The 13,452-nt window shown below is 37.8% G+C and overlaps 2 protein-coding genes across 3 annotated transcripts; one reads left to right on the top strand and one right to left on the bottom strand.

Annotated features, from left to right (window-relative positions):
* Positions 1-29: 29 nt before the first annotated feature.
* LOC108994061 lies at positions 30-3,555 on the bottom strand. 2 transcript variants are annotated; one of them, XM_018969154.2, is made up of 3 exons: positions 3,072-3,555; positions 2,359-2,481; positions 30-499 (listed from the first exon to the last, which is right to left on the bottom strand). In XM_018969154.2, exons 1-3 carry the CDS (start codon positions 3,339-3,341, stop codon positions 389-391), a joined length of 504 nt encoding a protein of 167 aa, XP_018824699.1. In that variant the 5' UTR covers positions 3,342-3,555; the 3' UTR covers positions 30-388. The 2 variants fall into 2 exon arrangements, with proteins under 2 accessions (XP_018824699.1, XP_018824690.1); XM_018969145.2 differs by having other exon boundaries at positions 30-529.
* Positions 3,556-5,294: 1,739 nt separating this feature from the next.
* LOC108994074 (65-kDa microtubule-associated protein 1-like) lies at positions 5,295-11,171 on the top strand. The gene is made up of 10 exons (XM_018969165.2): positions 5,295-5,460; positions 6,524-6,615; positions 6,716-6,919; positions 7,065-7,322; positions 7,395-7,610; positions 8,308-8,463; positions 8,534-8,845; positions 9,640-9,727; positions 10,217-10,365; positions 10,545-11,171. Exons 2-10 carry the CDS (start codon positions 6,547-6,549, stop codon positions 10,845-10,847), a joined length of 1,755 nt encoding a protein of 584 aa, XP_018824710.1. The 5' UTR covers positions 5,295-5,460; positions 6,524-6,546; the 3' UTR covers positions 10,848-11,171.
* Positions 11,172-13,452: the final 2,281 nt, after the last annotated feature.

The following is a 13,452-nucleotide window of genomic DNA, read 5'->3' on the forward strand; positions in this document are numbered from 1 at the left end:
AATCTGAACAATCAAGACTCCATGATAAAGCTTCTAACTTGCTGTCTCCGCGCTGGATATCATAGATTGCATCTGAAGTGTGAACTCCATACCAGAAAGGTAGGAAATATTAAAGCATAAACGTACCATCAGTGGTAAAACAGCGTGAACAGACACTATCAAGTCATCATGTGCCTGCTCATTATGCCCTACTGAACTTACTAGCCTCGATATTTATATAAAGCTATAAGACAAACCAAGGCTACGACTTAGTTACAGAATTAAGCAGTACCACATTCAGATAGTTGACCGTACAATGTCCCATGGCCGTAATAGCCACCAAATACTGGCGTCTTGTAATTGCATGAGCAATTTCTTCAGATCATTTTGTTTCCGCAAACACTGAACATCAACGTGTTGACCAAACCCCACTTGAATCTCTGTTCTGACCAACCGAGTCGACGTTGCTATTGTGGCCTTTCAAGCACAAACCCAAATCCAAATGGCTTATATTTGAATCCTGCAAGCCTAGTATATTATTGTCAGACTCCTGCATTATACAACACAAACTTAATCAATGATTTTTCAGTTCAATGTTGTAGGCACCACATAAATTCACTTCATATTCAAACATCTATCAGTTTGCTGCAATGTTGATCTTAACTTCAGCAATGATGCACAAAAAAATCTATGCACGGAAACCATAAGTAACGACCAAGAACATTGGACCAAACTTTATCCTGCAGTATGCGATGGCTACTAAAAATCCATTCAGTATGGTACACTTCTAGAAAAATGAATAATTTGTAATTTTGAAGATCGCAAAGGGACGATGCGGAGTAGGCCTGTGCAAAAAACCCGTTAGACCGAGCAACCCGTCTGACCCGATCTGATCCGTCCGCAAAATATGGTTTTGCTTCAGTGTCGGGTTCAACCCGATAAATGACGGGGCAGACTGACTCTTAACATTCAAGTGTTCAGACTAAAAATCCTAGCGCAGCCAACTTCACTTTTTGCTCTAAAGATGATTGTGCAGAAACGAAAGTGTAGCCACGACCCATGCCAGGAATCTCGAGAAGCTAAGCCTCTCTCTTCCGCTGGGCTTCAACTCCTCCAAATGGTGCTTCTGTCTTTCTTTTCCTCTTATGCTTTTCTTTTTTGGCTTTCTTTCCCTGTTGATCGCACTTTTTTGTTTGACTATTATAGATAGAGGACAAAAAAAAGTGAAAAGCCTGGGAAGAACATAGATCCATTTCTGAAAATGAAAGAAGCATTTATGGTGGGAAGTTTGAAATCGTGAAAAGTAAATACCAAAAATGGAAGATTCAGAAAGATAGTGTGAGGACTTTGCATGACTGAAGTAACTGAAACAATCAACCCAAATTTGCTAAGTGACTCAAATGCTTTCTCTGCACTGAACCTCTCTTTTTCTTAATACTTTTCTTAATAAATAAATGAGTTTGAGCTTTTCTGATTTTGCATGTCCTTGATTTCTCTCATCTTCTCACACTTTTTGGCCATGGTTTTGCAGTACTTTTCTTAATAAATAAATGGTTTTGCAGTACTGGCCTCAGATTTCTCAGCAAGCAAGAAAGAATGACAACAATCACTGGACCACAAAAGTTAATGGCTTGAAAGCAAGACAACCCAGAATTGCAAAAAGGGGATTTTGGGAGCTTACAAAGAAGAGCAACAGAGTGAATGAAGAAATTCAGGAGCTTTGACTTGTAAAATAAGACATTCAGCAATAGAGTTCTTCACCACCTCCCTCCTCCGCCAATTCCCACGTTCTAAATCTCCTCTCTTCCCCCAAAAACTCAAAAGTGACCAGTAACAGAGTGATTTAGATATCTTTTTAGTCCTTTTTTGTTTGTCTGAGTTAGAGTGTAGTGATGTTGTGTAAATGCTGAACGGATTCGGTTTTGACCCAACCCAACCCGACCCGACTATTACGGGTCGGGTTGTTTTGAAGATGGCATGCGGACGGGTTGGGTCGGGGCCAAAACCAGTACGGGTTGGACGGTGTGCAGCCCTACTGCGGAGATTAAAAAAACTAGCATGAGCAGTTGGGACTCTCAAATAAATTAATTGGCTTTATTTGAGAAATTACTTCCAACTTCTGAAGACGAGTAGCAAGTTGCAACAGGAGGAATCCTAGAATATGTGAAAATAATTAACTTTCACACTTCAGCTCAAGCAAAAAGGAATGGAATAAACAACTAACTCTAGCCCGGAACAAGGAACAAGACAAACACTGGAGAACAGAACGAATACTATGATTATATGAGGATTATCATCCGTTCCCACTTCCCGCCTATTTTTTTTTTCTCTATGGAATTGAGAAAACAGAGGAACCTAAGTCAGATTTAACAGCATCACCTGAGTTTCTTTTTTCGGAACTTCATCGATGTTCAGCTTCAGATAATGGTCGGTCTGAATTTTGTTACCTTCATCTTCCGCATGTTTAATGTACGCCTTTTTCTGTTCTTCTAGCACAGCAATCTGCGCAATCACCAGTGATTAACTCTTGCTCATGAAAAGGGGAAATTTTGGAAAGAAGAGCAACAACAAGAAGTCTACTTTCTCTTATCTAGTGTAAGAATCCTCAACCGAGTGATCCAGTTGCTAGAAATTATCAACAAAGAGGTGAAAAGAGCGCAAGGGCTTTAGTTGGTTTGCAAGAAACCATCAACTAAATTCCCAACAGTTTTCCTAATAATTCTCAAGTCCAACGTCAATTCGCTGAAGCTGTTAAAATTCCACGGAACGCACAAAATAAAGGACCATCATGGAAATGAAGCCGTAGTAAAAGAAGAATTTTTCAGCTTTTCCAGTGCAGTGCCGGCATCGTAAAGGAATTTTATTTAACCCCCCCCCCCCCCCCCCCAAAAAAAAAAATAGTTCAAGTAAAACAAAACTTGGTCTGCGCACAAATGAAAACAAAACCCTAGAAAGAAGAAACCACTACACGTACCAGCTCAAATGAAAACAAAACCCGCAACTTTTAAAGAAAAACCCCTCCAGGGTCCCGATAATTCTGTGAAAAAAACCCTATGATAACAAAATAGTACATATATAGAGTGTATGTTTACAGGAGTGTAGCGGAACTTCCGTCTCGGTGGCTCGTCGGCAGAGCCAGCGGAGGTGGTTTCAGAGACGGTGCTGGGAGAGATAGGGGTCCAGCGGCAGAGAAGGAGGCGAGAGCTGCCGTTGGATTGGGAGTGGGAGCTGTGGTAGTTGAATCTGGATTGAGAAACGTGGACCCACTTCTTCTTCCACTTCCTCACAGGGCCGCTGAACACGGTGGCAGATGGTCCGTAGCGGGAAGACGCCCGGCCAAGCCTCGACCCGACTCCCTCCATATTCGGAGCCCGGAGGACAATCTCGCGCTCCGGCCGGTGTTTGTGTTGTCCTCGTAATGTAACAGACGGGCAGTCCCCAGGTTAGCTCAGTTGACAGTGAGACAGGACTGCATCTGCTAAATGGATACCAAGAAAGGAATACGACGCCGTTGTAACTATTACCGTTTATTTATGATTTATGTTGGTCTCCAACCCTGCAATGCTCGGATTGCACCCGAATTGCAGCGCAACACGTACAGTACGGGAAAGGAGGGAAAGAAGAGTAGCCCTGGACCCACCTGGTCTCCGTTGTCCTGGACCCATCTGCTCGGCCCAAACCCCCGGCCCAATTTGTGCTCACTTCGTGCATATTCTTGTTCGTTTTTTTTTTTTTTTTTCACATTTGTTTTTAGATATAAGATGAGATTAAAGTTAAAAAATTAAATAAAATATTATTAAAGTATATTTTTTAATATTATTTTTATTTTAAAATTTAAAAAAATTAAATTATTTATTTTATTTTATATTAAAAATTGATAAAATTATAATAATTAAATAAAATGAGATGAGATTTTTTTTCAAAACAAACTAGACGTAAGACTATTAGATCTATTTGTTGTACTCTTCCTTTTAGCGACAGGGAGATTAGGTTGCAGCTCGATCCTATCGGTAGTAGAATATATCTGTCTTTTCAAGATTGTGTAAAAAATGCCAAATCTCTCTTATTGGTTGTCTCCATCGGTACCATCCTAGTTTAAATGTTTGGTGAAAAATGTCATTTCTAGCTATTCATTTGTCACACCTAAATGTTGGTAAATTTGTCTTTAGACTCATTTTTTGTCTGATTGAATGATTCTATAGTTTCATAAGCTAAAATATTAATGTGGTTTATTTTTTTTTGAATTATTTTTTTTAATGGGTCACGGAGTAACAGCCCTAGGTAGGATTTGATGGTCCAAAACAATTCCCATTACGTAATTACATTCATTCCCCTGTCTGCTGTCTAGGAGGGCACATGAAGCAAGCAACACGGCCTACATTTTCGGGCACAACCTGATCATCTCTGAATTTATCTAAGCCATCCAGGTGGATTCCAAACTGTACTTCAGTGTATTGGGTTTGTATTTTGGTATTTGAAAAAATAAAATATATTAGATACAAATGATTTACATACAAATAAATTTATAAATCAACGTGATTTAATGTTATACGTCAAATTGTAAAATTATTTTTATTATAAAGTAAATCTAATTGATTTCATGAAACAACGTCAATTTATAAATTTATTTTTGTATAATTTTTTTTAATATTTGTAGTAATTCTCTATGAAAAATCAAATATTAATATCTATTTAAACCAAAAAATAAAAATAAAATAAAGCTATCGAATCAAGCTTTATTCCAAAACCAATCTTGACTCTTTCGAAATAAACTTATAATGCTACTTTGTAAGCTTGCTTGTAATGCATATGGCACAAAATCTTCCAAATGATTAATCCCTTTAAGGGCACATGAATGCTCAATAAATTTTAATTTAGCAAAAATTAATGAAGGATGAAGGCCATCCTAACCAATCACATGATTACCTAATAATCCCCCTTTTTTTCCTTTCTCTTTAATTAATTAATGATCTAGTAAGCAACATCATCTACTTATGATCGGGAGTGATTTATTTATTTATTTTTTAAATGAAAAAAAGGATAGAAAAGTCTAAAAGTAATTAGGTGAGGTAGTTCTTCAATCCAAAGTCTAAAATTTTAAACGCTTTTTGAATGCTAATGCATTAAGATATAGACCCATCTGATTCGTGATGACACCCAAGTCCTGACCACGACTTTTTGCCCCCCCAAAACCCATTATGTCGTTTTGCTTTTTCCATCACCGAGCAAGCATAATATATGCCCTTTTTCTCGAGTTTAATTACCTAAATACCACTTCCTTTCTTTGCATTATTCGGGACGATCAGATATAGTATAAAGGGCCCCACCTGCTCCGTCAATGTCCTTGTTCTCGCTCTCTCTCCTCTTTCTTTGTCTCTCCTCTAGTTGCTTCCATCAGTCACTCTGTGTCCCTCACAAGCACTGAGACCAAAGCCACTGAGATCTGAAACCCCAAAACCCCTGCTTCAAAGACGATCTTGGGTAAGCAATTCTTTGTTTATTTTTTGGATTGTGTAAGCATTTTTCTCTGCTGAGCTCTCGGCTCTCTGTTCTGTTCTTTGGTCACAATTTAACTCTCTCCGTCTCACTGTCTGTGAAATCTCGTTTTCCAGTGCTGTTTGGTTTCTGGGTTGTAGTTGTCTTGATCCCGAATGGTTAAGATGTCTGGGTGTTCTGGAAAAGAGATTGTGATTGTAGGAGTTTGAGCTTGAGATCTTGGTCTTGAAGCTTGTTTATTGCTTCACGGGATCTTTAATTTTGGATTAGTGATTGATTCGGTTAATGAAGTGTGCCTTGAGTGGACGGCACGTTCTGTACTTCTGTTTTGTTGCTGAGAAAATGTGGAAGTGTGAAAGGAGTTATCATTTGTAGATTTCAGGGGACCGAACTATGCTCCATGTTGTTGATGGGAAAATGCGAGAAGGAAACAATTGGATTTTTCATTCTTTCGGTTTATGTTATATGAGATATCAATATATGAAAATCTCAAATCTCCAGTCGAAGGGAGGTTTTTGTTATCTCGAGTCCCGAACTGTAGATTCAGAATGTCAGCTTTGCTCCCCCCCACACAACAGACTCTCTCTCTCTCTCTCTCAGAGTAATGAGATGTTATGATTTCTAAAGTTCAGCAAGTTCATTTCATTTTTGTAATGTGTGCAATCACCTATTCGGATCCTCCATCGATCACTTTATGGTTTTGAGTAGTTCCTGGTATTTGATTTTTTTTTTATGCCCAACTGGATTGGATAGGGTGAGTTGGAGATCAAAATTTTGATGTGGGTCTGAATTCCTCTGGGCTCCATTATTCTAGAATTCTCTAAATACTCTTATTCATGAGCATTTCTACAGAGTCGTTTTCCATCTTTATGACTGCTGTAGGCGTGCATGTTATTTTTGTCCGTTAAGTCAGAATTTCTTGCTTGTCATTAAGGTATTAGGATTTGGTTCATGTTCATTGCACTTTGTGTGCTTTAGATAAGAAAACTTGACCGTGTGGAAAATAACATGGAATGAATTTATATTCCCACCATTCTCTGGAATGCAGGCTAGATTGTAGTGTTGACGTGAATGGCGGTGACTGATGCCCAAAATCCCCTTCTCGGAGAAACATGTGGTTCTTTACTGCAGAAACTGCAAGTAAAATTGTCTTTCTTATTTTGACTGCCAGCATTTGTTTACTGCTCATACATATGGTCTATGCAAATTGGCTGCAAAATTAATCCATTATTCGCTTTAGGAAATATGGAACGAGGTTGGGGAAAGTGATGAGGAACGAGACAAGATGCTTCTTCAGTTAGAGAAGGAGTGCTTGGACGTATACAAGAGGAAGGTTGAGCTGGCTGCAAAGTCAAGGGCACAGCTTCTTCAGGCCTTATCAGATGCCAAACTCGAACTTTCCAGTCTTCTATCAGCCCTTGAAGAGAAAAGTTTTGTTGGGATTGTGAGTAATTATTAAATTTATGCTTGCATTGCCAAGGTATTTTAGGAAGTATAATGCTAATTTTTTAGTTAATTTATATTATAACAAGAAATTTTACATTTTTATTTATTTAATAATATTATTTAATGTTTTGGTTTGATTACAGCCGGAGGAGGCTTCAGGGACAATTAAAGAGCAGCTTGCAGCTATAGCACCAGTACTTGAACAGCTTTGGAAACAAAAGGAGGAGAGAGTAAAAGAGTTCTCTGATGTTCAATCACAGATTCAAAAGATATGTGGAGAAATTGCTGGGAACTTGAACCCTAACGATCAGGTTGAGACTCCTGCAGTTGATGAGGCTGACCTATCCGTGAAGAAGTTAGATGAATATCATGCACAACTTCAAGAACTTCAAAAAGAGAAGGTAAACTTTTATATTGATGACCAGTGCATTACTTGCATCGAGTTACTGATTGTTACTTTTTTTATCTGGCAGAGTGAAAGGTTACAAAAGGTCCTTGAGTTTGTGAGCACTGTGCATGATCTTTGTGCTGTCCTGGGGATGGACTTCTTCAGTACTGCAACGGAGGTTCACCCAAGCTTAAACGACTCTACTAGTGTGCAATCCAAAAGCATTAGTAATGATACTCTATCTAGGCTGGCTAAGACAGTCTTAGCATTAAAAGAAGATAAGCAGCAGAGGCTGCACAAGGTAACCTGCCTAGATTTTTTGACTGTTGGTTCTATACTTCTATTGAGATTTTGACCATGTTTTACGTTCTTATTACTTGGTAATGCTGCATTTCTGCTACTTGATGTCACAATTTCGAGAAAAACTCTCCCATCTTTGCTTAGCTGAAATTATATATATATATATTGATTTTTATGTAGACAGTAAACATATGTCACATTCTTGTGCTTAGAGAAAATGAATTCCTTCTTTTCTATCACAATGTTGTGCCTTTTTAGGAGAAAAAGGATAGCAAAAAATCTGTTGCAATGGATTATGCTATCGCTGGATTTGATATGATGTAGTTTATGTCATTTAGCACATGTCATGTCATACTTTTTAAAATTTCAATATTTTTACGTAAGACATGTTGTAGAATTTGAACATCTTCCTTCAGTTAGAGAAATAAAAACTTCCTAGTTTCCTATGGTTATTTCATTATTGCTTGATATCTTATAGGGATGTAAAATGCATATAACTTCAGGTAGGTTGTAAATGTCATTGTGTTGTACGAGGAGCCACATTTAAAGTTCTCAGTTAAATTTCCTTCTATAATTCAGTCTCCCATTTTTCAGGAGCTTGGACTGTTTTTGAATGCTTTATCGCTTTTAATTTTGATGTCTTGACTTGCATATTACAGTAAATTGATGTAACTTTCGCTTGCATCTCTAATACACAGCTTCAAGAGTTAGCAACTCAGCTAATTGATCTATGGAATCTGATGGATACCTCCCTCGAAGAAAGGAGATTGTTTGATCATGTTACCTGTAACATATCTGCTTCAGTAGATGAAGTGACTGTTCCAGGGGCTCTTGCTTTAGATCTGATTGAGCAGGTATTTAAAGTCTTCTAAGTTCACAGAATTGAAAGATTGAATAAGTAATGGTGGCTTGTTTGTTGTTAAGGCTGAGGTGGAAGTTGAAAGGCTTGATCAACTGAAAGCAAGCAGGATGAAAGAAATTGCTTTTAAGAAGCAAGCAGAGCTTGAAGAAATATATGCCCATGCTCATATAGAAATAGATCCAGAGGCTGCTCGAGAAAACATTATGGCACTTATTGACTCTGGTGATGTTGAACCTACTGAATTACTGGCTGACATGGATGATCAGATAACCAAAGCAAAGGATGAAGCTTTCAGCCGCAAAGACATATTGGACAAGGTTGAGAAATGGATGTCAGCCTGTGAAGAGGAGAGTTGGCTTGAAGACTACAATCGGGTATGATAGTCTCTCTTCTTTCTATGATTTTCTATGGTTCGGACCACGGTGATCAAGAAAAAATGGGTTTTATAGACACAGTATCGATGTCTTCCTGTTCAAATCCAAAAAATGAGAATGAATTATATGTTAACTACAACTGTCCCATGGGATGCAACTTCAAGGATGGATTTATCATTATGAATTTGGGCATGTGTGCAATTAACATGAATTTGTGATTACGTTATTATGTGTATTGAGTTCCACATCAAATATCTACACACACGTTTGCCTTTCCTTTCCATAGTATTTAGAACACGAAGAGGAATTACGAAAAATGAAATGAAAAATTCATTATGTTATTGAATGGTTGAAAGGTGAAAGAACTCTGTTTCTGTTGAGTAACACAGTTGCTTAGTGAGAATTCACTACAATATCTTCCGTGCCCCCAATCTACAAAGTACATGAAGACTCATATTGCGTCTCTTTTAGTCAAATGTGCTTAAAGAGCTTAATTTATCTCTTCAATGAAGAACCTTTAATTATTCAGAATATCTCTGGTACGCAAGAGGTCCATGCCAATAATTGCCTGATTTTTTTTTTTTTTGATAAGTAAAAAATAACATAAAAATCCCTTTATAATGGATGCCTGATTTTATAACATTGGATAAGCATATATGTCCCTGTTTCATAGTGAGACAAATCCACTGACTAGAGACCAGCAACAGGTGATAAAGATTATTGAATAAATGTAATGCTTTATGTTTGTTTTTCTCACTGCTGACTTTGGACATTTCAAATCCCTGTTGAAACAGGATGAAAACAGGTACAATGCAAGCAGAGGTGCACACTTAAACCTCAAGCGTGCAGAAAAGGCCCGGATTCTGGTCAACAAAATTCCCGGTATGTGCAGAATCAGAGGACTACGATGGTAATAGTGGCTTGATTGAGCATGCAGTTATTATATTTTTGCAGAATTTGGTGTGCATTAGTAGATGGAATCTGTCTGTGCATCTGTGTATTTAGGGCTTTTACTGCGTCAACATTAGAGATTAGTGTACTTAGCAGTGGATGTCGCACCCCTGTAGATGAGTGGAGAGAGCAGACTTTTAACTGGGTCATGGACAAAAATTGACTATCTTCTTGCTGAGACTTTGGAGGCTTAATTAACTTTAATGTCAATCAGCAACAGGCCCGACGCAAATGAAATGATTGTTTGTGGATTGCTTTGAGGTGGTAGGTAGAGCTTTTATTTAGACTCCCATTATGCACGACTCCAAGAAGCAGTTCTGATGGTGGATTGCGTAAACTGTAATTTTCATTGTTATATGAGTTCTACTGAATGCGTAGTTGCGCTGAATTTTCATTTGATTGGATTTTGTGGCTTTTCAGCACTGGTTGACACATTGGTTGCCAAAATTCGGGCTTGGGAGGACGATCATGGTGTATCATTTACTTATGATGGTGTTCCTCTTCTTGCAATGCTAGATGAATATGCCATGCTCAGGCATGAACGAGAAGAAGAAAAACGGAGGTTGAGGGTAAGTTTTGATTGACGGGATGACAACTGGGTCACTGATAATTTTATGGGTTCATGCATGCGTCTAACATTGAACAGCACAATCCCAATTTGCGAGGCCTACTTCCATGTTTTTGGGGGGTTCACATATACTATTTGGAATGAACAGCTGATTAGGATCACAACCTCTGTGAATTGTAGGATCAGAAGAAGTTCCATGAGCAACAAAGCTCAGAACAAGAAGCCATTTTTGGTTCAAGGCCCAGCCCTGCTCGACCTGTCGGTACAAAGAAGGTAGTGGGCCCTCGTACGAACGGCGGTGCCAACGGAACTCCTACCAGACGATTATCTCTTAATGCCCATCAAAACGGGGCCAGGTCGATGACAAAAGACGGAAAGAGGGATAATAACAGGCCAGTTGCCCCCGTGAACTACGTAGCCATATCGAAAGATGATGCTGCCTCCCATGTTTCTGGTACCGAACCAGTTCCGGCCTCACCCTGATTAAAATGAGGGAGAGATCTGTAGGCTTTACACCCATGTGAGATTACTGTTGTTACTAGTAGTTTAAATGTGCTGTAGGATACGATCTATGAAACAGTGAGTAAAAATGCGGATAAAAGTGTTGTAGCTCTGTATGTGATATAGACTCGTGGAAGCTTTCTCAATCGTGTTGCATTGACCTGTTCAAGTTTGATCCATGGCGGCAATCCCTGATGGCTGTTATAGTACGGCCGCTGCGAAGAAATGAGGATGGCACTTACGATTGATTATTTAGACAGTTACAAACTATAATCACATGGTATTCATTGCGAAGTTATGATATGATATTTTTGTGATAGGATAAAAGTATGACGATATCTATTTTCTAATAGGACTTGAGATTTTTTTCACTCTAAAATATACCAAAAAATAGGCTCACCGATCGAGAAGGAACAATTTGTTTTCCAAGTTCGAACAAAGAACCGAGTGTTGTGTATTTGCTGCTTCCTCAACAATCGTGACATGATTCTTGGCACTTGCGTAGATGCTATCGGTTAAAAAAAGTGATCTAAAGACTAGTAAAAACTGTTTGATTGTCGAGAAAACTGGTAAAAAGCTTCATCTTAATTTGTCGTTTCATTGAAATGGAAAACTCTCAGGAATTATGTAAATTTAGTCAAATTTGTAATTGCAATTGTGAAACCTTTCTAGTCGCTCGTGGGTTTTTGGCGTCGACAGTAAAGGGGTGCGGTGTGGTTGGAGTAGGTAGGTCTCAGGATTAAATATTACCTGTCGCGAGAACGAAATGCTATTAGTTTTGGAAGCACGGAAGGAGTTCTTTACTTACCATGTATCGGTGTATTCAACCAGAGTTTGTCTCTATTTCTTTCACCTTATTGATGTTAACTGAGGAATTGATATTGGTTCTTTAAATCACTGAAATTGGGACCTGAAGATAATTTACATCTCGAGAGCTTCGCCTTAGATGTATTTGGAAAGGCTGACAAGCAAGATAGTGCAGGACGAGCAGATTTGTATGTCAAATCTCACATCATATAACCAGCTCTAACCTGGTGTAACAGCCCTAGTGATGAAATGAATTCATCTTTACAAGTATAACCAGCTCTGTTTGACTGTCTATCATCTCTATAACAATCGATGACTCACTACTAATGTGATCACGGTCTATTTAATCATGAATCTAGTTCCATGTTAAGAAGCCTAAGCACCTAAACATTCACTGCACTGGCTAAATCGTTGTCCTAGAGTTACATCATTCTCTGATTTGTCATAGACCATCAGGTTATGATTATGAATGTGCTGTATTCCGAACTAACATACAAGGGGACTTTTGTGTTGTGAATCATATCTGTGATCATTTATCCCTTGAGCCAAATGTTTTCACTTTTGACATTGAAGCTTTACACCAACATTCTAGGTCTGCCATTTATTTCTTTTGAATTGTTGAAGTTTTATAAAAAGTTTGTGCCACACTTTAAACTTGTATTGGATTCCAATCTTTAGCTTGTATCAAGCTTTTAAACTCGGTGACTATGCGCGCGAAAGTCATTAATCATCTCATCTCAACTCAAGCCTTATTTTCAACTCTTCTCATTTAATCATTACAATTTTTTTAAATTTTCATACAAAATATAATAAATAATTCAACTTTTTTAAATCTCAAAACAATAATAACATTAAAAATAATATTATAATAATATTTAATTTAACTTTTATCTCATCTCAACTCACTATCCAAACTTCACCTAAAGTTGCACTCTTTTAGTTTTAACCACCACAGGTAGCATGCCCATTATTCTGGAATCGAAAATAAACGAAAATAGGAATCATCCTTTGTTTTGAGACGTGCAGACTATCTGGAAATATGTAGAATTATGAATAGTAGTGAAATCGTTTGAATATTAATAATATCTTAGATGATCTGTAAATATTAATGAAATAACTTGTGAATAATAATAAAATAATATAAGAACATCTAAGGACAATTGTGTTTCAAAACAGGCCATATCTCTATTTTCGTCTTCATGCCGTACGTCCAACCATTAAACCAGAACAGTATTTGATATCATTCACTAATTAAACTTTAATTTCTGTTATTTTTAGTATTCGTTGGAATCCCATCCCCTGTTTGATATATTTTTTGATTAATAATAAAATGATCTTATCTTAGCCATTAAATTAAAAAAAAAAAAAATATCATGGCCCCTTTTCAAAACTGCGTGTTCTAACTTCTGCTAGTTCATTTATAAGCATCCTGTGGGCCTCTCAGGCCTCAGCACTGCGTTTCTCGGTGAAGTTGGAACCAAAAGCCCACCCCGGTATTGGGTATTCTCTTTCTTCTACTATATCTTTTTCGGAATCTGAAAGCCCCACGTTGGTGGAAATTCCAAGAACTGGTCTAAACCTTATGCTGGCAATTTTATTCACTTTTGATGTTAAAATAGAATGATACTATCTGCAATATCAGTGGCTGGCTGGCTGGCTGGCTGCTTATGCTCTTCTTCCTTGAACTTCCCCATGGCCAAACTGCAAGAAAGATTTGTGAATAGATGCAACCAAAGCAATAAATTTTAATAAAAAGCTGCAACTGCATATATGCCATGCA

Source organism: Juglans regia, chromosome 9 (assembly GCF_001411555.2).
Source record: "Juglans regia cultivar Chandler chromosome 9, Walnut 2.0, whole genome shotgun sequence".
In the NCBI taxonomy this organism is placed as follows: domain Eukaryota; kingdom Viridiplantae; phylum Streptophyta; class Magnoliopsida; order Fagales; family Juglandaceae; genus Juglans; species Juglans regia.

Excerpts from the sequence above, each read along its gene's own strand:
- LOC108994074 (XM_018969165.2), top strand. The coding sequence starts at position 6,547 with ATGGCGGTGACTGATGCCCAAAATCCCCTTCTCGGAGAAACATGTGGT. Across the intron at positions 8,846-9,639 it reads GGCTTGAAGACTACAATCGG|GATGAAAACAGGTACAATGC; the intron begins GTATGATAGTCT and ends CTGTTGAAACAG. Across the intron at positions 10,366-10,544 it reads AAGAAAAACGGAGGTTGAGG|GATCAGAAGAAGTTCCATGA; the intron begins GTAAGTTTTGAT and ends TGTGAATTGTAG.
- LOC108994061 (XM_018969145.2), bottom strand. The coding sequence starts at position 3,341 with ATGGAGGGAGTCGGGTCGAGGCTTGGCCGGGCGTCTTCCCGCTACGGA. Across the intron at positions 2,482-3,071 it reads GGAAGTTCCGCTACACTCCT|ATTGCTGTGCTAGAAGAACA; the intron begins GTAAACATACAC and ends GTGATTGCGCAG. Across the intron at positions 530-2,358 it reads TTCCGAAAAAAGAAACTCAG|GAGTCTGACAATAATATACT; the intron begins GTGATGCTGTTA and ends TGTATAATGCAG.